The following is a 23,688-nucleotide window of genomic DNA, read 5'->3' as shown; positions in this document are numbered from 1 at the left end:
CAATTGTGCGATTAAAAATCCCAGAATTATAACCAAACAGGTGTCTCATAAATAAATGTAGCAGTTAAGTAATTTAAGATCTCCTGATATTGTCAAACAAAAGTTTTAGTCTTGATATATTACAAAATTACCCTGATTTATGTATTTACTACTTATTGCTGGTGTGTTATAATTTTAAAACATAATTTAAGCTTAACATTATACTTCTGAAATTCTTTAAAAAGCATTGTGAGACGTTAATTATATATAATTTAATTTAGTATTATGTAAATACTTAAATAAAATGTATAAATAGAAACTGTATAAAAGATATACCTTTGATAAGAATATATCTATGATAATGAAGATTTACTCAGCGTGTAGCCGTTGGAATAATCGTTAAATTAACATATTATTTAAATGTCAGTATATTAGGTCATGGTCCGCTCCGACTGGTGGTGATGGTGTCGTTAATACTTCGCCTTGTCACTTCTATACTCACATAATTATACCCTGTACAAGTTAGCTTGATCTTTTTGACAGATGTAATTTTTTCTGATCGACATAACTTTGCAATGACGAACATATTATTATTATCTTAATTTAATGATTTTAAATATTAAAAAAATACATATAACACAAAAGTCCCTAAAGTTCAAGCATTTTCCGAAAATTTTAAGACTTTATTGCTTGAAAGTAAAATTTAAATAGGAACACTGAAAATAATAGACGCAAACCACGCAACGCGACGCAATTATACAATGTTACATCGGTCGGACGGATGTAACACGAATACACAGACAGTAACTATTACAAATATCGATTACAAAAAAATATTATTAAAAATTATTGTTAATTTATTGTTACGAACGGGGGTCCTTTTGGTTGGGATCTCTTTGGCTAGTGGTTGGTCTCTTTAAGCTGGTATAACTCTTTTTAGAAAAATAAGGTAAAAAAAATATTGAATTCTAATTTGAATTACGCAATAATTTATGTCTAATGCAATAAAGAATTTATAACATAATACACCCTCGCCATCTCGTCATAGTTACAAGTATTTTAAAAAGTTATTTTGCGGACTACTAGATATTTTCTGTTTCCCAACACTAGCCCGTCTGTCAAAAAGATCAATCTAACTTGTACAGGGTATATAACCTGATTACAAATAAATTTAACATAATCTATGAGATATCAAATTAATTCTCTATGTATTTAATTTGAGAAAAAGCTACTGAATTTATTGTCGGATTTGCTCGGTAGAATCTAGATTCCATTAAATCAATTTTTATGTATACATTCAAAGTCGTGTAAGATGAAGATTCAAAAGTGCTTATAAAAATCTATCTATATTTATTTTAGTTAATACTGGTACACGATTATTTACAGGCCATGTAATGCAGTAGCCGAGATTCATAATTTAAAAATAGCAAACACTGCTGTACCAAAAAACGCGCAATCTTAACATCGCCTAATACAACGAGATTACCAAATCTGAATCGTCAGATTAGAATCGTCTAATAAGTGCATAATTCAATAAAGTATTATGAATTTCGATAATATATTGAAAACTACAATACAGTGTTGTAATTTTCAAGATAAACTTAAGATACAACTGTAATGACTAAGACATTTCACTCATCTGAAATCAAATGCACAGCCAGTATACTATTATTGATACTCCTACGTAAGCTGACAAATTACAAATAAGCAAATCTCATAAATTATATTAAGTGTATTTTTACAAATATGTTTATTTATTGATACTATGTACCTATTATTTATTTTATTTGATTCCATTTTATTAATGTTTGTAATAATTTACTTTTTATATTGTGTTATTTTATACTTAATGTGGTTTTTTATACTATGACGTCATCATAAGCAGCTGCTTCACTATATATTCTTTGAAAGTATCAAAGACGATATAGAGCTTATAGACCGCGTTTTGTATTATGTTTTTAAATATAGTAAAAAAAAGATAAATTTCAAAAAAGTAATTTAATTGATTAATAATAACACTATCTGGTGTGTGGTGGGTTTTAGAATTTCAGAGCAATCGATTGGGTAATCGCTTTTTAAATGTAGTTGCAAGAATTGAACCACACATGCAGACGTGTCAAGTAATAAAAAACTGTTGCTTGTTAATTTACTAAAACGGAAATATTTGGATTTAAAAAAATTAAGGGTGGTATTCAACTCGTTATATATTCACGTGAAGACCTTAAAATCCACATTAAGACCGGCTGTCATAAGTTTTGATTGCTGATTCTTACATCATTGTTTTTACAGTTATTACAGGAACTAATTATATAAGTGTTCCTAATAGACCCTATGAAATGAAAAATTATAATAAAATTATAAAAATTTACCAGTTTCAGATTTTTTCCTTTGTATTGGCCTAATTATCTACCTGCATGCCAAATTTGAACATTCTAGGTCACCTGGAAGTAGGTAATAGTTTTGATCTATAGGTCAGTCAGTGATAAAAATGTCGATTTTTAGACGTTAATATCTAAATAACCGTTTGAGATGCGTTTATAAAAATTGGAACACATATGTATCTCGCGAGTCTTAATATATGAGCCAAATTTGACACGTTTATGTCAAATAGCTTTTGAGTTATGAGGGGGTCAAAAGTGGCACCAAATGGTTCGTGTAATATTACACAAGGTGCTGCTTGCCAGTTCTGTTAATTGAAACTTGACAGATACGCTACCGCGTGTCTAGATATTGATTAAATGTCAAGATTAAAGATAAGTCTGAAGTCTGAATATTTTATAAATATTCATAGATGTCAACTGTCAAATTTTATCTTGATTTGATTTTAGATAAGAATTAATACAAATCATTGTTGAAATTATTTTAATCGTACGCTCTTGATCACTTTTCAAGACCAGGTAAGTCAGCAGAATCCCCACCATACTTCACTCTTGAGAGATTGACACTTCGCGGTAACAATTGCGAACTCATTAAAATATTATAGATTAAGAAAAAACAATATTATTTACTTCCCGAACGCAGCTATAGAGTAGGAGTAGTTCCAATACATAAACAGGTACAGAAAATTTATATATAAAGATATACGAGAAGTAAAGCAATCATATTGTAACACAGCTGTTTTTCGCCACCGCAAATTCAACTTAACCTTCCTTCGGTAATTTGTTCGTTTCTATACTAAAATTCCTTAAACACTTTTAGCTTAATAAATGAAAATTTCATGTTGATAAAACTTTGATTAATAAGGCGTATCTCTTAATAAACGATTTTATAGATGATAAAAAGTGGAGTTAGTATTCGTTGATTTCCATATGGGATAAGCAATATTTCAATTATTATTGTGTTTGGTAATCTATTCCGAACTAATTGTCGGAAAAGAGTCCGGTGGTAGCTTTGAATTTAATGTCAAATGAGGATTCAAAAGAGAGTAAGAGCCTACTTGAATCCCATATTCATATTCAAAATCGTTTACACCAAATTTATCCTATAAGACATTCATTTATTTTGTATTTATTTTATAACATTATATGAACAATTATTGACTAATGTAAGCAAATTATAATAATTTGTAATATTATAATTTAGAATATTCATTTTTAATTAATTCGAACCAATAATAATTTAAATTGCTACTGGTATCGAACGTAAATTTTGTTATTGACTTATTTCCTAACCTAAGATTTTATTATCTGTGGAAAAAAGGATAAGTAACGAAGGTGGCCTTTAAAAAAAATTTTGATTGGAAAAAATAAAAATGGCTTGTGTTTTATACGATTAGAAATATAAATCATAAATTGATGAAGTAAGGGTTAATTATGCCTTTTTTATTAATAATTAAAGTAATCTAAACTATTGAAAGGAGTTTCTTTCCACTAAGAACTACATATCCTAGTGCTGTGACGTAAGGCTAGATGTACAGAGTATATAATAATGTATTATTAATCGACTTAAAAATAACGCTATTCATTCTACTGTTTTATAATTAATGTATTATTAATTATACGTATTTTTTTATTTTTTTTTATGTTTTTATGTTAGAGGTGACAAACGAGCAGGAGGCTCACCTGATGGAAAGTGACTACCACCGCCCATGGACATCTGCAACACCGGGGGGCTTGCAGGTGCGTTGCCGGCCTTTCAGGAAGGAGTACGCTCTTTTCTTGAAAGTTCCCAAGTCGTATCGGTTCGGAAAAACCGCCGGCGAAAGCTGGTTCCACAGAGTGGTTGTGCGAGGCAGAAAATATCTTAAAAATCGCGCTGTTGTGGATTTTCGGACATCTAGGTGGTGTGGGTGATATTTGGAATTTTGACGAGATGTCCGAAGGTGAAATTCAGCAGCCGGGATTAATCCGAACAATTCCTCGGAACATTCCCCGTGATAAATTCTGTATGGCATTGAAAAACAAATATAGAATTTGAAATGTGTGATTATATGTCATTGCATATAATTTTGTTTTAAATAGAAGTAATAAATTAACATACATTAAATATATAAAAATCCGGCAAGGAGGTTTTAAAGGTAAAATAAAAAAAAAAATCAATCAATAAGCATATCCTTTATTTTCTTCTCTTTTTAATCCGTAAAATCCCAAGAGGCTCCATATTATAGTAACAAATAACAATCCAGTACTATCTTCAAGTATGAAGTTACTCGAGTATCCGTTTTCCAATAAAACTGCCTCTCCGTTGTTTAGACATATAGATGTTGTATTAGAAGAACATTCTAGAACAAAGAGAATAATGTATGTGGTTGCTATTTGTTCAAATATTGGTGACAAACTTATAAAACCATACATCGGACTATATTAATTCGTTAATATAATTAATTCGTTTCCGTTGAATACGAAATAATATTATAAATGGGGTTGTAAGTTTTTCATTTGTTTATTTGATTTTTGCGTCTTAACTCCTCGATCATCATGATATTTTGCATACTTGAAAACTGCTATATCAAGTCTGAACTTCCTGTCCCTCAACCAGACGGAAGTTAGAAATTATTAACTTTGCCAATTAATAAATTTAATGATGTGGAAAACATTAATAAAAAATATTATACGGATAATAAAAAAGTGTGGAGTTAGTTTACGTTGAATCTCAGACAGGATACATAAATTTAATTGTATTAAAAAATAGTTACTGAATTTCTCGATGGTTCTCATTTCATATAAATAAACTCTGTATAAAGTATACTTTGATTTGATTCTATGCTAATTACGCCGACGATCGCCTTGAGACGTGAATCGTCTAAATAAATAAATAATTAAAATATAATATTATTGTAAACATAAAATTTTGATTATATTTAATTATATTAACTTCACTGAATTTCTTTCGCCTGACATCTCAGGTCTAAGGAGTTTCTTTCAGACCCAATGGTTGATTTTTGTATCTACCAGATACGAGAGTAAATTTTTAATAACGCTCATTAATTCAAATATATGAGGTGTTTTTTGACCTTAGAGATCAGGGATATCATTTTATAAATGTAATCAGTTATGTGTGGTTAACCGTTATTAATACGTTTAATATGTAGCCATTTTTGTCAGTCCACAGAAAATATATTTCTTTCTATTGGAAAGAGCCTGTTAAAATAATTAAAATAACTTTAAATTATTTTATCAATTACACAGTACATATCATCCTTACCAATTAAAAAAAAACCTTTCACTTTGACGTTTTGAAAACACTGGGCCAGTTCGATTTCGTAAACCAGTAAAAGTATATTTGTTTTCAACTTTTACAAAAACTTTACCGTGTTACGTTCAAAATGAACTCAATTGTAACCGGTTAAACCGATAAATGTAGAAACGAATTATTAATTCGGTTTAACGGTGAAGGTTTTCGAATCTAAAGAGTAAATCGTTGGAGAAAATTACGAGATCATTACAAGTCGAACGGTTGACTCGATATGAGTGGATAAAATACTTATTTAATTAAAAATGCAAAGAAGTTTTCATTCAAAAATATTGTTTATGATTGCTAAATATTGGTATTGATTTGCTGATGTAATATTTCGTTCATTATAAAGTACTAAACGGAAAGTGGCCAGCACTGTTTTCATGATTTTGTGCAGTGGATAAAACATCGTGAAGTACAAGACTTACACGTGTCAGATGTAGTACTGCCACCTGTATATGTCTGCTACCCTAAACCTAAAGACCTTTACCCAGGATTGGGACATTTACTGAGTATTAAGCTAAAGGTTTGAGAAAACAAATGACGATATATTTCAATTAAAAAGTAATCTAAAAAGTTTTTATTCCACATCACCTTTTTTTAGAATTTTATAAATAACCAAGATGACATAAAAATGTAGTAGTATTAAACAGAAAATTCTTCAAATAATGAATAAAGTTTAAGTAATATATTTGACTTCGGCTTACATAGGCCGCTTTCGTTCTGCCAAAATCAATTTGTTATTGCAATGACGGTCTATAACCCAGTGTAAATTACAATATTAAGAACATTTGCTCTAATTCTGAATTACTTATCTTATTTAAACCTTTTTATCCTTAATATCTATTAACCATTAATCATAATTTTAAAATAAAAAAAAATTGTCTTACCAATCCAATCAATCTGACGCCAGTACAGATTGCTGAGGGCATCCAATCCGTAATAGAAGTGTGAGAAGAACTTTAGCGGGTAGAGCCAAATCGGGAGGGAGGATATCCGTAGAAAGGCACCAGACATGAGGAAGAGAGGGAGGTCTGCACAGGGCATCACGTCACCCATCATACCCGTAGAAATGAAAAGGGCTCCCATGCCAAGACCTGATGATAGAAATTAATATAGAATAAGACACTCTTACGGTATATACATATATATGTTTTATGTATATAGTATATATATCAAACTTATTTTAAACCTGGTATCCATTCGTAATAATAGAGCTCTGAGTACGAGATACGAACAATGCGTTGCAATTTTAAACTTTTACTAATTATTACAATATACAGTTTTGTTAATTCGATTTTCATTAATTCGAACAAATAGATAAATAAACATTAGGTAAATAAAAAGACAATTTTACAATAATTATATCAAGAACGGACAACAATACTACACAGAAAAATTATATATACGCCTCTTCTATATCCTGTTTAATCCTAAATGTAGCTGACATATAAAACTTATCGACATTTTTAAGTTCATAAATATTTATTAATAAAAAGCTTTTCTATTAATGCATATCTAAATATAGCCTGTTTTCAAGTGCCTAATATAATATTGTAGCCAATTCACATGTATAAATATGACAAATTTAATACAATTTATTTGTTTTAAAATTTATAGTGATGGCAACAACTCCTTAAGTTCCACATATCAAACGTTATTTGTTCGTAATAAATAATTGCTCATCTTTATATTATGAAAAAGATTACCATAGTGACGTTAGTTTATCTGGTTTTATTTATAAATTAGTCGTTGGTAGGTGTATTAATTTATATATAGAACCTAAATGCCAAACAGATTTTGATGAGTTATATTGTACCGATTTATATTGTGTAGAAAAATAATATGTTTGTGGATAAAATTAATATACGTTTGATTATTTGTGGCTTCGCTTTTATATTACAGTATTGTCAATAACAATAATAATGAATTATTATTTCAAATAAATAAAATAAATGTAATAATTGAGGAAAAACATATTCGTTATAAAACCTACAGAGTCTTTGTTGTTGATGTTGCTCAATATGTTCATTTCCATTAAATGATTCTAGACTCTTTAATGAGATTATAAATAACCCATATTACTATTGTCCTTACCATAGGCAGTAGAAGCGACGGCCATCGCGATTAGAGAAATTGTAAATTTCACCGCAGTCAGTAAATGGTTCGGCAGATCCACTGCTAATGTCGCTATGGTGACGAACACGATCGGCCATATTATACATCGAGGTACCTTTACAAAAAAATATTATATTATAATAAAAGTACAAATTCATAGAGAACCTATTTTCTATTTGTACATTGTTTTCGTATTTCACAAAAGAGAAGACACGTACTTGACTGTACCTAATTTACATTTAACCAACACACAAATACTTTCGTTGGAGCATTGAAGTTAGCCGTGGTCTCGCGCTCAGTTCCCTGGGCCGAAATTCTACTAATAAATTATCACTTTATCTCAATTGAAATGACACGGTATTGCTGCTGTTTGTTTTCCTATTATACTAAAACCACAATCTAGTTGCGATTCGGTCGTAGTTTGATCGCAATATAATCGAGATCGTGAACCGATACAAATAAGTAGAATTTCCCTCAGTTAAGATTAAACTGTTTTATTTTTGAGAGGAATATTCGAAATTGGATTGGATTAGAATCGGGAATGTATAATAACTGTTATATGTTAGTAGAATTTCCCCCAACTCACTAACATAGAAGTGGGCGGAATTTAAAAATGAAGTAACATTTTTGAGAAGATGAGCCCACGATAATGATTCAGATTCGATATATTGGGCGTTCTATCTACAAACACATATTCAATGTTTTTTATGTATTCTTTGATAATATTGGCCTTTGATTAATTAACAGTATGTTATTAACTAGTAGACTAATTGCTTATTAGAATATCTTCACGTCACGTCGACGTTTTTTTTACCATACAATTAAACTGTATTATAAGTGCCATGTGAAAATAACGCTAGAGGATGTTCATAGTTAATGCCAAGGATTCAATTGATTTCAAACGCAAAGAAAAAAAACATGGAAATGTCAATCAAGATGTGACAAGACATTGTTAAAGCGATTCGAAATTCTTGTATTTAATATAATATAATATATGCTACAATTTTCCTAAAAAGTTTAGACAAATAATACTTAATGTAGAGTTATATTGAGTCCTTTAAATATAAAATTGGCGTTTTGTACGGGACGAATATAGTCATTTTTTTTTTGTTGTAAAATATATTTAATTAATCAAAGTATGCACCCTTGTTATTTATACCCTTGTTATAGGGGCGAGAATCAATACAGTTTTTGAAGGTGGTTTGGACTGCCGCATCGGAGTTGAATTTTTTTCCTTGTAAGAAGTTGTCTAAATTCCAGAAAAAATGGTAATCTGTTGAAGCAAGGTCCGGGGAATACGATGGATGTCGCAGACATTCCAATTGTAGTTCATCTAACTTAGTGGCTGTTTGTTGTGCAGTGTCTTGTGTTGTCGTGAAGCAGCATTGGCCTAGAGCGATTGACCAATCTCAGTTGTTTAGCAGCTAGTTCTTCCTTCATGGCTTGCAGTTGCTGACAATAGATACCTGCCGTAATCGTTTGGCCAGATTTTAGAAATCTGCAGTGACCGACACCGGCGCTAGTCCACGTAAGTGGATTACTATAGTTTTATCACTTACCCTGAAGCCTGCAGCTATCTCTAAAGTGATTTGTGATGGATCCGCTTCCACAATAAACTTTAATTCTTCATTTTCCACTTTGGTGTCCGACCGTCCATAGGGTTGGTTCTGAAGGTCGAAATTTCCAGAACGAAAATTTTGAAACCAAAAACGTACCGTACTTTCTTTTGCGACACCAGCCGTACACATCATTTATCCTTCGAGCTGTTTCTGCAGCATTGGCGACACGGTAAAACTCGTACTCGTAAATATACCGGTATTTCATGTTTTCCATTATGCGGTAATAAGCGACGCCAAAGAAAAAAATAATGAGGAAAAAACAAATGAATGACTGTTTTCAAAACTCAAATGTACCAGCTAAATGAATTTATAAATTTTAATTTGGCATTCTTAGCCAAAGAGGAGATATTTCAGATCATAGTGGTCATCATTACAACAAAACGCAAATTTCATATGTAAGGACCTAATAAAATATTTTTTTTACAAAAAATCACCGATTTCAATTTTTTTCTTCAAATTTATATGAGACCAAACGGGAAGTACACTCTTTTAAAGTCGGTCAATAACCAAATTTTGAGTAAATAATAAAGTCTAATAGTAGATTAATTAGATAAATAGTTTAATTTGTAGAAAACAATTACAACATTAAAAATTTTCAATTATGAATTTTTGAAGGACGACTTTTAAATAATAGCTATGGCATCCCTTTTAAATGAAACGTTCCCTTTCATACCATTTCTACTGAAAATTTCATATTATTGACCTTATTATTAACGTAACACATAATAGTTATACACGAGGTACGAAAAAACGTTCTTAGTGTCTCTCGCCGGTTCACTCACCTCTGACGTATTTCTTTCCGAACCAATGGAATTTTACTAATCAATGAAAGAATATAGCTAGCTAAAGCTTCTATACTGAATACAGATTTTGGTTTTGAATTAGAAATATCATCAACACCATTCCAGGTGGACGCAGTGTTTTCCCAGCTCTTTTCACATGAATATTAACATTTAAATTAAATAAGTTAATTAATATGTAATATCTAGTATATTATCAACGTTATTCCTATGAATATATTCCTATAATATTTATATCGGGACGGGATGCGATCAATTGACATTGATTAATCACCAATCAAACCACAAATTATATATAACGCATATAATTAATGACTTTATACAAGCCCGCTGAGTTAGATAAGTAGGAGTCACCCACTCATTAGTTCTATAGATCCATACTTCGTATTAGTCGGTTTGAAGGCTGATTAAGTTTGTAATTTAGATTCCGAAGTAGGCAGCGCTTTGAGAAATGACAAAGCTACAATCTGTATACAGATTTGCCGGTGAATTAAGAATAAATAGTATTAAAATGTACTCCTGACCGATGCAAAGGACTAGCCAATTGCGTAGCACAAAATGTTCACCATACGCAAGCACTCTCTTTTAATTAATCATTTACAACCGGAAAGAGTTCAGGCGCAGGACCAACGTCGTGATGGCCTGAGGTGCTAGAGTGCTTATTTTCAAACATCAAGAAGATACTGCTGATATCTCGACCAAACCAGATAACTTGTTAATGGCACGATTTGAGTTCGATTCCAGCTGATGAACAGGACGTCAAAAATAATATTAAGTAAGAAAAACCAACAGCTCTACATAAAATTTATCAAAATTAATTTTCATTCTTTCAGGAAAACTATGTTGTTACATTATAAAATAAAAAATGATAAGTTATACAAAAGTAATTAAACAACAATCTTTAACACATTCTAAGCGTCGATCACTAAGATTTTCTGATTTTATGAACATACAAATACTAAAAGATGCTATTAACGAAATCAAGACTAGAAAAACGAAATGAGTTTTTGCCTATTTGAAACAGATATTTTATGATTTCATGCATTATAGTTTTTGCATAAAATCCCAAATTATCAACTTTTGAGTTTTACGTTCTACGCATTAAATAATTATAGATAAACATTTCTGCAGGAAAATCTGTTTTAAAATTAAACTACCTACAATAAGAGCAGCCAGAAAAGTGTACAAGCATATTCGCCATGCTAGGCAATTTAGTACCTTTCGCAATTTATATTGTTCATAATAAACGAATGCATTTTTTTTTATACAGCCATCGCATGATATCATACCAAAATTCAGGAAAAATTCAAAAGTTTTAAGTTTTGTTTTTCAAATTATCACTTACCAAACTTAAAAATCTGCTAACATAGAAGCTGGACGCCTTGTAGATGCCTACTTCCCTTTTAAACAAAGTAAGATCGCTTTCAAAAGCGTACAAAGCGCAATACGAGACGCTAAATGAAACCTCAGAACAAATTAACCAGAGAAATCCTCTAAAATCTTGAACACCTTTCTGTGTTGTCCCAGATATACCAATATAACATGTGTTTATAATAAGTGATGATATTATCTGAAAATAAAATTAGAATATTATTTACAGTTACAATACTGTACACCTACAAAGCTACAATCAGATTAAAATACATATGTGAGCGTGCACAAACACATGAGTAATGCGAAAACGTAATAAAATGTAATATAATAATACATTAAAATGATTATTCAAATAGAACTACCATTTTTGTAATTATCATAATAGATATGATCGAATCTTTGAGCGCAATTGTTACATTAATAAACAGGTTACGAAATACATATTAAATAGTATAAGTCTATATTTAGTTTATGAATATGTAATTAACACAATTAACGTTTCATATGTTTGTATACCACATTTTTATGTGTAATTAACAGTATCAATATCATTGAGACGCAATCACATTTTTTTCTTTTGCTTTAATATATTTTATTTTCGAGCATTATTCATAAAAACACGGCTTAATCCGTAATCAAGCACCACTATCCACCTTTAGCCTATTCCAATCACAGGAGTAAAGAAAAATGAACAAGGTTGTCATTGAATTGACATTATATCATTGGTCGAGATCATTGAGTTTTGAATATCGGTGAAGGTTTATGAGAACTTTGGAAGTAAATGTAAGTAAAATAATAAAACTAAAACATGAGTAGCTCATTATAATAAATAAAGATATATTAATCAGGAACTACATAAAGTGGAGCTGTCACCAAGTAATATAGGTTATGTAAATCTATGATTTACTAATCTCTGATCTACTCCTTATTTTGGAATTAAATATATCAGATTCACATCTTTTTTTAATATTATCCTTTAGGTCTTTATGACAACCAATTACATATTTGACAGTTGACGTCAATGATGTTTTTATTGCGATTTTAATAATTTAATAATCTAATAATAATTCCGACATATACATGACACATAGTCTGCTAATGAATGTCGCTAAACTTGGTCAGACCCATAATTTTGTTACTATTTGACAAACGTTTTTACGATTTCAGGGCTAAAACTAAAAATAAAAATTGTGTAAGCTAGTTAACAAGTTTAAATAATTTAATTTGAAATCGTTATATTTAATGTTTTTGCGGTTAATCTATGATAAGAATTACGATTTAAGGAAAAGTATATTAAAGTTAATTAATCATGTATTTAATTAAAAAAGTAGTTAAGATTAATTATTATTAATTCACTGAAGCTTATTTTCTGCAGCATAATATGTACATGATAGGTGCCCTTGTGCACAATTGAAGAAGATATTATTTTTGAATTTTGGTTTCTGATATCTGATATAGCCCAATAAAAGAACGTACTAAAATTTCTGATTGGCATTAAAATAAAATAAGAGTAAAATTATTTGTATTTAAATTAAATAATACTCACTGTATTTAGGAAAAGCTGAAAAAAATAGTTCTTAATATTACCCTTGAAGGCGAGTGACGATCGCCATAATAAGAGCTGCACTTGTCTGAACCAGTTCCTTTGAGTGCTGTGAAATTAGAGGTTTAAAAAAATGTATTAAAATTAAGGACAGTTTCCTTTTAATTATACTTGGTAAGATTAAACTTTTAAATTATATCTAGTGGTGACTCTGAGCGCCATCACAACCCAATTTTTCGAACAGCTTACTTCCCTAAGTTGACCCAGGTAGGTATTTCCACGGGGTACATGTCAGTCATCTCCTCGTGGTGTACCCTGGGCAACGGGGCCGGCTTGAGCTTGCTCGTCGGCCACGGCTAAGACTGGCGGGAAGGATGCCGCCGGCCTGCTCCTGATCGGCGTCAGGGCGGACCATGTGAGTGGCCTCGTTGGCTAGGAGGGAGTGGGAGCTATTCGAGCCTCCCAGGTGTTTTACACCGGCGGTCAGCGGAGGAGCCTACCATCTTATCCGCCGCAGGGCGTCAGCTTCGTTGACGCCCAGCCTCCAGTGGCGGACTGGGGGGAGTTCGCCACATTCTCACGTGGAGGATGAGGGGAAGGCGCGCACTAGGCGCGCTTTCCATGAATATTCAGCTGCCTCACGGCGGCTGCTGCTGGGTCGGTGTTGCATGCCCTTGGCGATCCCGTGGCCTCACCACTCGGCCACACCACACCATTTCCTCCTCGTTAAACAAAAAAAAAAGATAGGTATTTCCACTGGAACTTCGATCGGTTTCTGGTCAAGTGAATACCGAAACCGATAAGCCGGAAAGAGCGAGTCTTTTCGGAACTTCCGAAAAACTACGCAGCATTGCGGTAAGTTGTTCCAGTGACGCGGCAACAAAGAAGGTGTGTTACTCCGTTTACATTGAATATTCAGTCCAAACGAGTGTCTTGAAAACTTCTTCAGATGCGTTGGTGAACAGTTTCGGATTTCAGATATAGCAGCCCCCTGTCGCATCCCTCCCCGAAGTTGGATCGCTTTCATCTTACAGTACTGTATTTGGATAGTCATTGTAGCTGCGTTCAGACATCTCAGCAACTAGATATATCTCCAATCGATATGACATGTCTGCATTACCCCGAGCACAGCCCAAGTTTCGATAGTATCGGAGGTTTTCTCGTTATCCACAAAGGTCACACACAGCGGCTGATTGTACTCTTCGCTATTCCTCACAATATGCCGAACAGTATAGATGTGGTGCTATAGCCTTATTGAAATCAGCAAGCCCTGAGCGCTGGAACTCGTCAAGTCATCTGGCGAGCCGGTTCTTAACAACTATTGAGAACAGCTTAAGTATTAAGGGATTCTTATTTAAAGATTGGATAAATTTCAAATTCATCACATTCATAAATCCATTACCGTTGCAGTATATTTTTTTTCGATTGTATTAAATAACTTTAAACCTTTAAGGTTTCATCATTCTAAAAACTCTAAAAGGTCATAATAAAACATAAAATAGCTATAATTTGTACAAGAACAGTATTGCGCAACATTGCGTAACATTGTGCAACTCACGAGTTAACGGCTCATACTTAATTATTACAAAAACAAAGTTGAAAACCTATTAGCTATGAGTAATTACAGTTAAGGTACGACGAAATTCTATCACTAGCAACAAAAACATATAAATCGAATAAACAAATGACATTTTCATGTTCATCGACCTCTAACTTTTTTGTAGGCCTTTAGAATTTTGAAACTAACATAATCGGATTACGACTGGCTCATATGTAGATGAGCCGACGGAACATTTCTTACAAAAAACGTACTCTTTAAACTAGACGTCTTATCAATTTTACAGTCAATCGTCACGACTGTTAATATTATATTTATTGTACGCAAATTAATTAATTACATAAAACAATGTTAATTTCATCAGCTTTAGCGAAATAAAAAAGGGTAATTTATCAAAGATGATTAAATATTAACATCAATTCGGTGAAAAAGTATTTTAAAATGCAATACCTATTTGTAAATCGATAAACTATAGCATAGAAAAAAGCTAAAGATATCCGATATCTTAAATGTAAACTGCAATGATTTCCCTCCAAATTGCATAAATAATTTAGTCAATAGTTTCGAAGTAACATATCAGTTTTTGACTGGACAACTGGATTTATTTGTTTTTATTTTTTTATTTAGTAATTATAGACCGATTACTAAATAAAATGATTATGATTGTATATGTCCTATAAATATAATTTTTAAAATACTTTAAAATTAGAAGAAATAATTAGTGCTTGATATAATTTAGCAGCCAATACCCATGTTAAAAACAAGTTGCCATACCTATTTACTAAGGTATTAAGTCGTAGCGACACAATATAAACGGGCTTACCCGTGCAAGTCTTGCTGCGTCGCTACGGAACCAGTTTCATCTTCATCCGGCACACAGTTATTTTCCAGGCCATAGTTTTTATTACCCAAGTCCATGCACACGGCCTTGATATAAAATTCCGCTGGATTGTAGTTCTGTGGGCAGCGCAGGTTGAGCCTGTGAATGATTTTAAAAACACATATGTACACGCATTGATACTAAAACTCTTGAAAGTATCGAGAACATATTTTTTATAAAAGTAATGGGTGGACAAATGGGCTACTTGACGGTAAGTGGTCACCATCGCCATTATGTCGGTAATGCGCAGCCAATTTTGGGAATTAAATGTAGTAACGTGGGCTTACACATCTTTCGAACCGTATAACAACAATACTAAGCATTTCTATTTGGCGGTAGAGTAACGCGTTCCGCCTTCCCCCCACGTATGGGGTACGTGGGGCTCGCCGGTGCCCAAGGGTACCCTCTGCGTCTCTTAGGCGGGTGCCCCAGGATCGCTTTCATTTGGCGTTAGAGTCTGTGACGAGTGAATAATCTATCCAGACAGGCTTGCAGAAAGTCCTACCACTCTACAAATATTTTAATGATATTGACCATAATTATTTAATTATAATGTACATGAGCGATGGCCAAGCGTACTGGAATAAGATGCAAAGCTTCTCCTTAACAAGAGGTCTTTGTGACACTTGTGTGACATTTAAGGGCAGCTACAATAAATATATCATTTACTATATAACGGCATAACAATGCACCAATAGGTGTTGACCTTTATTCATTTTATGATGATGTAATGAGTCATAGAAAAAAAACATGTTTTAAGCTGACAAACTCTAAAAAACTATATCCGTGTGTTAAAGGTTTAATAAATAATGAACGTGTAATTAGCCATACAACGATTTTTTATTTCTATAGGTACAACTGTTATAGCTGCTACCATTTATCAGTTTCATGTTGCCATGTTAGACTTTTTACGATCGTGTTCAGCCAAATATTTAAGTGTCCGGTCGGTCCGACCTTTATAAGGCTTCTTGTCAGTAATGCGGAATACAACGGTAATGTATATGTGTATATTTTAGTGTCTGGTAAGGCATCAAGTGCACTGTTATGCCGTTGTGTGCCTCTCCCCCCACGCTCGCCTATCCCTTTGCATACGTTTATAACGCAAAATTCATACAATCTTCCCCCTTCCACTAAATTAGATTTAAAATATTCTTTAAAATACAAATTACTTCATATACGAAAACGGTTTTGTTCAGAGAATTTTTGCTTCAAAATATGTATGTTACAAAAATAAGGATATATGACACGTACGACATTTCATTATATAAGTAAAATTAGCATGCCAAAAATACGCACCTCTCAAATTTTTTTTTACAATCCTCTTGTGTTCCATGGAACAACAATTTGCCTTCAGCCATCAATGATATGGAATTAAAATCCTTAAACAGATCTGATGAAGGTTGGTGTACTGAACAGATCACTATCTTTCCACTCATTGACAATGCCTTCAGGACTCCTACCACGAGAGCCGCGTTATAACTGTCAAGGCCGGTCGTAGGTTCATCGCATATTAAGATTTGAGGATTTGATAAGAGCTAAAACATGTATTGAAAAGGGTATTAGTAAAACAGGCATTTCTTATAAAAAGCTATCTAAACTTTTTCATGGTATTGATTGCAATATGACCAACTTAACAAGACTATAAGAGCTAGTTCACCTCCACACTCCGCCCAAATCAATATATAGTTTTGTATTTCGTGCATATTCAAAAACTCTGTAACATCATAATAGATAAAAACGCCTAGATAAGGTTAACACTAGTATGTTATACAGCACATTAATTTGAATAGAAAAAAAACTACGAATAAAAACGTTAATTTCTGTTCAACTTGAACCTAATTCCAAACTTATTTCTGTGTTTTAGATTTCTAACACAGATTAAAACACACAGACCTCTTCTATGAATTGTAAGCAAACAGGCTAATGGGCCATCTGATGGTAAGTGATCTGCAATTTGGAATTTCGATGTTATGTCCCTTGTGCCTGTAATACACACTCATTCGACCTTCAAAACAGGACACAACGATAAAATTAGTATTGGGTTTTAGCGATAAAATAAGTGATTTGTGTATGCGATAGTACCTACATTTCCCTCCATTAAAGCTAAGGCTTACGATGCTGCTTACTTACTTACTTACGTTACTTGGTGCCTTAGCACCAAGTATACTTGGTGCTAAGGCACCAAGTAACCTCTACGTCGCCTTGTTTTTTTTTTTAAATTAATACAGGATATATAATATGTATTATTAAAGAATAATTAAGACATGACTTGCTAATTTTTCGTTCCGATTAAAATTTTTTAAGCCAACCAAGTAATTTCAAAGCACTAATTTCTTACCGAGGTAGCTAAGGATAGCAGTCTTCGTTCACCGCCTGATAGCGAACTTACTGGCGAATGACTTAGCGTCTCCAGCTTAAATTCGTGGATGAGTGATTTTAGCATTTCTTTGTTAGACGGTTTACTAACACTGCCCAATTTCATTTCTGTCTGAAACATAATTAAATAGTATTGTTTCTAATTTTAAATATAAAAACGACACGTGAGTGCTCACAGTACAGCCTATGTTTTTCATATTAAGCCACTTTAGTAAAATATATTAAGGATAGAAGAACTCTACATTAACCGTATTATGCATACTAACCATAAATATCAAGTGTTCCTCAACGCTAAGACTGTCCATGAAAACATCGAACTGCGGTACAATATCCACCAACCCCTGTGCATCTTTAATGTTTTTACCATTCACTTTAATGATACCGCTATTTGGAAGGGTACATTTTCCAGCCATTGACATAAGAAATGTTGTTTTGCCTGCACCACTGAAAAAGTAGCGTTTACATATTTAAAAAAAACAGAATCGAAACCATTGAATTCTGAACGAGTAAATAAGAAGGCTCCAAGAGAGTTACTCAATTTGGCTTTTTAACGACTGATCGCACGTCAATCAAAATTTATAAAATTCCGAAAATATAATTAACATATCAAATATATATTATGGAAAATTAATTTTATTTTAGGCAAAGATTGAAAATTATTTGACTGACGTTAACACATGACGGATATGTTATTAACCTCTTAAATACTGACCGTTAATGTAATAATAAGATTAATATAATATCTACCTCGGTCCGATTACCGCAACGAACTCTCCTGTTTTCATACAAACTGAAACTTTAAACGATATATTAGTCAATTGTTGTTTTTACAAGGTAACCCTTAAGGTATTTTATTGTATTCACCGTTATCTAAAACAACTACTGATGGCTTGGAAGATTTTCGTCGCCACCAAGACTTCTCTTCTGGTGTCCATACATTTAAATTCTTAACTTTAATGACGACGTCATTCTTGGGATATGTTTTTATTGACTGGAAAATGACATAATAAAACTGTAAAAATGTTTAAAAAATCGAAATTCTTCACTTCTATCAGGCCAAAGTTATTAACAATTAAACAAAAGATTGATTTATGAATTTTATAAATCTTTGTTCCAGAAATAATATAATATTTATTTGTTCTATAATAAATATATATATTCGAAGTCAAAGATATATAGTCCAAATTATTTATTCTATACGAAAACACCTTTTATTACACATATAATATGATTTAAATTTTTTTTCAAAAGTATTTTGTGCGTAATTCTCTGTGAATTAAAGTTGACGTTATTAACATTTAATTTACAAATTATATTAGATTTAAGCGTGCTGTGGATAGAGTATATTATTTCTAAAGAAAAAATGATACACACTACATTTAAATGCATGTAACCACTTAATCACATATTATTATAAAGTTAACTACTTTTGTTATATGATGCACGAACTATAGTATTAAAAAGCAATATGTCATAATATAGCTAAGGTTATGTCGAAGAGTATTTAAGTTTTTTTTAATAATCGTTTTCTGACAAAGTTGATATTAAACAATTTTACGCACCATTATGGTTCTTATTTGTTATTAATTTAAGACAATTTCGGCTTGGAATATAAATACGCATTTTTCTACTGCAATTATTATTTATTTCGTGTCAAAATTGTAGATTGTTTGTTATTAAGTTGTTGTCGGAATAGGTGACCTATCTCTGAGCAGTAACGTCGAAAACGTGACCTTAATTCTTCGTCAATTTTTTGTGGATAGAGTGATGATTTAATGCTGTCTATCAGTCACGAAGATGTATTAAAAGTTACCTAATAATAAAAAAATAACTAAACAAACAGTGTTAGTAAATAATTTTCAAGCAGATATGAATATATATGAAAAAATATTATCATAACCCACAACACTCCACTGCATTGAAACTATTTCAATACGAAATGAAGCTTAACCCGTTTAGTCAGAACTTCGGATCTCTAATGTTGAACATGTTTATTATGATGACATCCTACTGATCGATTTTGGTTTCTGTAAAGCCAACTTTGTAGGACATTTTATAGAACACAAGTGTGCGTTCAAGCACAGGCGCATTTTCTAGTCCTGCACTCTCGTCCCTCACTCGTCTTTTCGGAAAAGACGGCATTCGGACGACTAAAAGAAGCTCAATCATTAGCTTTGTGAATTCCTCGGTGTGGCAATATTAATACTGCCAGATGCTTCGAGCTGCTACTGAAAAATTCTTGGCCCATAAATTTTTACGGGGTCGACTCGGGTTTCGAACTCAGGTGTTCGGGGTGCAGCCTTATAAACTACACCCATGAAAACAGTTAATGTTGATTATACTATTATTATCAAAGAACAAATATTAATATACTCACTATATCTTATCAAAGATTTACATAATTATACAAATATTATATTTTCTGAGAATAAAATGAGAGTATAATATTCATTAAACGAAACACAAAATAACAAAACGACCATGTTTTTAATAATATCAGAACCATGTTACATATCTATACCGTGACAATTAGTTTCCTTTCAGCTTTTTTGGCATTGCTTGTACTTTTATTTTTTTCTGTTCTAAAACTAGTGTCTGTCTTCCGTGATATATCTTTACACAATACATACATAGAATTAAAAAAAATCGCTTCCCGCCATCTTGTATTCTTAGATCTTTAACTTCGCAACGCATTATAATGTAGTTTTCATCATTAAACTAAGTGATTCAAGGTGAAGGGTTATATACATATATATGTACAATTCATGCCTATAATAGTAGTACACAGTGCAATCGCTTCTCAGATTACTTAAAAGTCACATTCAAGTGCGTAATTTCTTGTTGGTCGTTGTATTATAATACAAATATAAATTAACTATTTCAGTCAAAAAAAGAAATCATCATCTAGAATCTAGATGGTAACAATTGCACGTTATGTTGCGGAAACAATTATTATTTTCACATAACCGTGTTTCTTTTCTCATCATATCACTTAATATCTCTCCAGATTCGGAGAACAATCTACGGAACTGGAAGCATTTTTGCATTTTAAATATATCGTATAATGTTTGTATTCAATTTGGTAATATTTTTAAGTGATTTGTCCAATTACTAGAGCAACGGGACTTCTTCGAATATTTGCTCTTTGTAACTTCTTTTATTTTATTTTATTCATACTTGTTATGGCCGGAAAGATTTGAAGGACTTGGGTTATTCATAATTCTATCTTAATATAATAAGTTCGGGTATTACTTAAGTCTGTTTTTATGCCAAAAATCTGTTTAAATCTGGACTGAGTAAGTCAATAGTACTAGAGAAAAGCCGAGTAGTACACCGCTTTTCTCTTGCACATCACGAATACTTTACAGTAACAAAACCCGTGATTGCGACGAGCCTATTAATGATGAACCTCGTAGTATTACTGAAGCCCGTAAACATAAGTGAATCCGGATTCATTTATTAAAAATAACTTTTCAATAAACTTGATTCAGAATTTAATTTATAAAGTAACTACTGCCTCAGGGCGTCAAATGATAAACTTCCCATGCGAACATGATCAACTAATCCTGTTCGCTAAATAAAACCGGAGCTTTTTAAAAGATATTATTTAATATATTTTTTTTAGTATTTTTGAGGCTAACTGTACCTCGAGATGAAGCACGAGTTTATCATTTCAAACGTTTGTTATTTATTTGTATGTAAACAAAAGGACCATGACACCTGATAACGCAGCTTACATTGCTCGTATTATTACGAATGTAACCTACTGATTCATAAATATTTATTTACGTAGTTATTAACATTTGCATATAAAAATATCTACAACAAAATGAAATATTATGTAACATAGTAAATTTTGTGTATTACAAAATCAGTCTTGATAATGTCTATTGATCTGAGCACCATCATGAAAATCATTAAATGGTTTTAAAGTCAATAACACGACTGCATCATACAAACCACAACAAGACAAGACAAATTAAAAGCTATAATTGGATGCCAATTTCGTTTTCTACATCATATGTTACAAAGTATATCGATTAAAAATAATATATAATAAGTACATACCATTTTATCCATTGTCATTTGTCGACATCAAAACGTTTTCTTAATTAACGACACAAAACTGTTCTAGTACACAAATCTTATTAAATGTGAAAGCATTCTGACTACAGCGACATATCAAATAAACACTGTTTGTTGGAGATAAAATGAGATAAAAACTCATCTCTGACTTGTATGCAAACATAAAATACTTTTGTACTACATAGCGTTGTATTAACTCAAATTTAAATAAATATTTCTAAATAAGATCTTAGTTTTAGACAACGTGACGTAGAGACTAGAAATTAATTGACGCAAGTAATTACTAGCGATTTTGTAAAGGTAACTGTAATTTGGTAATGAGGAAATAAAGTATAAGTAATCTCATAATTGTCCTAGAATTTTGAAGAATAACTTTGACTCCATAAAAGTGACAATAATTCCGTAAAAAGAATATTATTATTTAGTAATATTGACATATGGATATGGAATCTTTCAGTATTTATTAGTAGTTGTAGACGCATTATTTCGGCGTATTGGTTCGGTATGTGATAGTATGTGATCAGATATATATATGTCTTTTTTATATTTACGGCTCAAATAAAAATATAGATATTAATAGATTGAAACCTTTATCCTCTTAATTATATAGAAAATTACTATTAAGATATCTAAAAAACCAATAATATATAATGAAATCACTTAGAAGTGTTAACGCTGCTCCTGATCTCTTTCTCGAAATTCCTTTCTAATGATCGTGAGCGTCACGCAATAGTAAGAGTATTTGTACACTATTACATATACCATGCTATATAATGAACTAGTTAACAGAATAGTTATTTTTCCATCTTTGTTTAATGTATTTTTAATCTCTGTTAATCATCTCGTCTGTAATGACAGTCACAGCACCGATACGCGTCGGCCTCTTCGATCTATGTAATCTTTATACTCATTATCTACTTTTGAGATTACAATAATATATACTTTTTTAGAATAAACGAGTCTTGTATTCGAAATGTGATTATATTAATCATTGAACAAATGTCTTAATGATTGGCTGAAGACGTTCCTTATCATATTTGAGTCCGCTGTTAGTTTATTAAGGAGTTATTGGGTCAAAAACTCATAATAATACTTGAAAATACAAGATTACTTGTTAAAACTAATCTTGTTTGACATCATGGAGGATTTTTATTTTGTTACAACTTAGTATACTTTAAAAAAAAAAAACAAATTTTATATACTTTGTTTTTTTACTGAGTCGAGATTTTTTTTTTTTATAATGCGTTTTCTGCTCGGTGGTCGCTGCTGGTGGTGGTCTTATGGCTAATTAGCCATTCCTTCCCGATAACCCAATCGAAAGTGAGACTATACATTATAAGCTTTACTAAACTTAGGTCAAGAGTAGGAATCGTTTCAGTTTTTTTAGTGATATCTTCGAGTAAAAGTAATATATTGGAATTGCCCAACAAAAAATCCTTTTCATTGCTTGGACATACACATATGGGAATTTGATAATTAGATTATTTGATAATACAATTATGTATGTCCTTTAACGTTTGAATAATACAGTCACATTCTTAGCATTATGATCAGATAAATGTTAAAAAAAAGCGGTCGCCGCGTTCGTGGAAGCCAGTTCGTTACTACATATTTTTAAAGAGATTTCATTGAAATAAGACCATATAGGACTAAGACATTATCAAATATATTATTTATTGTAT

At 31.7% G+C, this 23,688-nt stretch overlaps 1 protein-coding gene across 1 annotated transcript; it reads right to left on the bottom strand.

Annotated features, from left to right (window-relative positions):
- Positions 1-4,515: 4,515 nt before the first annotated feature.
- Positions 4,516-22,098, bottom strand: LOC113401419 (protein brown-like). The gene is made up of 12 exons (XM_026641334.2): positions 21,989-22,098; positions 18,785-18,911; positions 18,668-18,716; positions 18,187-18,364; positions 17,883-18,032; positions 16,841-17,079; positions 15,488-15,643; positions 13,110-13,215; positions 11,535-11,759; positions 7,750-7,885; positions 6,543-6,749; positions 4,516-4,699 (listed from the first exon to the last, which is right to left on the bottom strand). The coding sequence occupies exons 1-12, from the start codon at positions 22,004-22,006 to the stop codon at positions 4,518-4,520; spliced, it is 1,773 nt and encodes a 590-aa protein (XP_026497119.2). The 5' UTR covers positions 22,007-22,098; the 3' UTR covers positions 4,516-4,517.
- Between the last annotated feature and the right edge of the window lie 1,590 nt (positions 22,099-23,688).

The sequence above is a fragment of the Vanessa tameamea genome, chromosome 2 (assembly GCF_037043105.1).
Source record: "Vanessa tameamea isolate UH-Manoa-2023 chromosome 2, ilVanTame1 primary haplotype, whole genome shotgun sequence".
Lineage (NCBI taxonomy): Eukaryota > Metazoa > Arthropoda > Insecta > Lepidoptera > Nymphalidae > Vanessa > Vanessa tameamea.
Note: the sequence above shows the minus strand (reverse complement) of the source record. Positions and strands in the feature narration are given on the sequence as shown.

Excerpts from the sequence above, each read along its gene's own strand:
- LOC113401419 (XM_026641334.2), bottom strand. Across the intron at positions 13,216-15,487 it reads ACGCAGCAAGACTTGCACGG|CACTCAAAGGAACTGGTTCA; the intron begins GTAAGCCCGTTT and ends CTAATTTCACAG. Across the intron at positions 7,886-11,534 it reads TTAGCAGATTTTTAAGTTTG|GTACCTCGATGTATAATATG; the intron begins GTAAGTGATAAT and ends TTTTTTGTAAAG.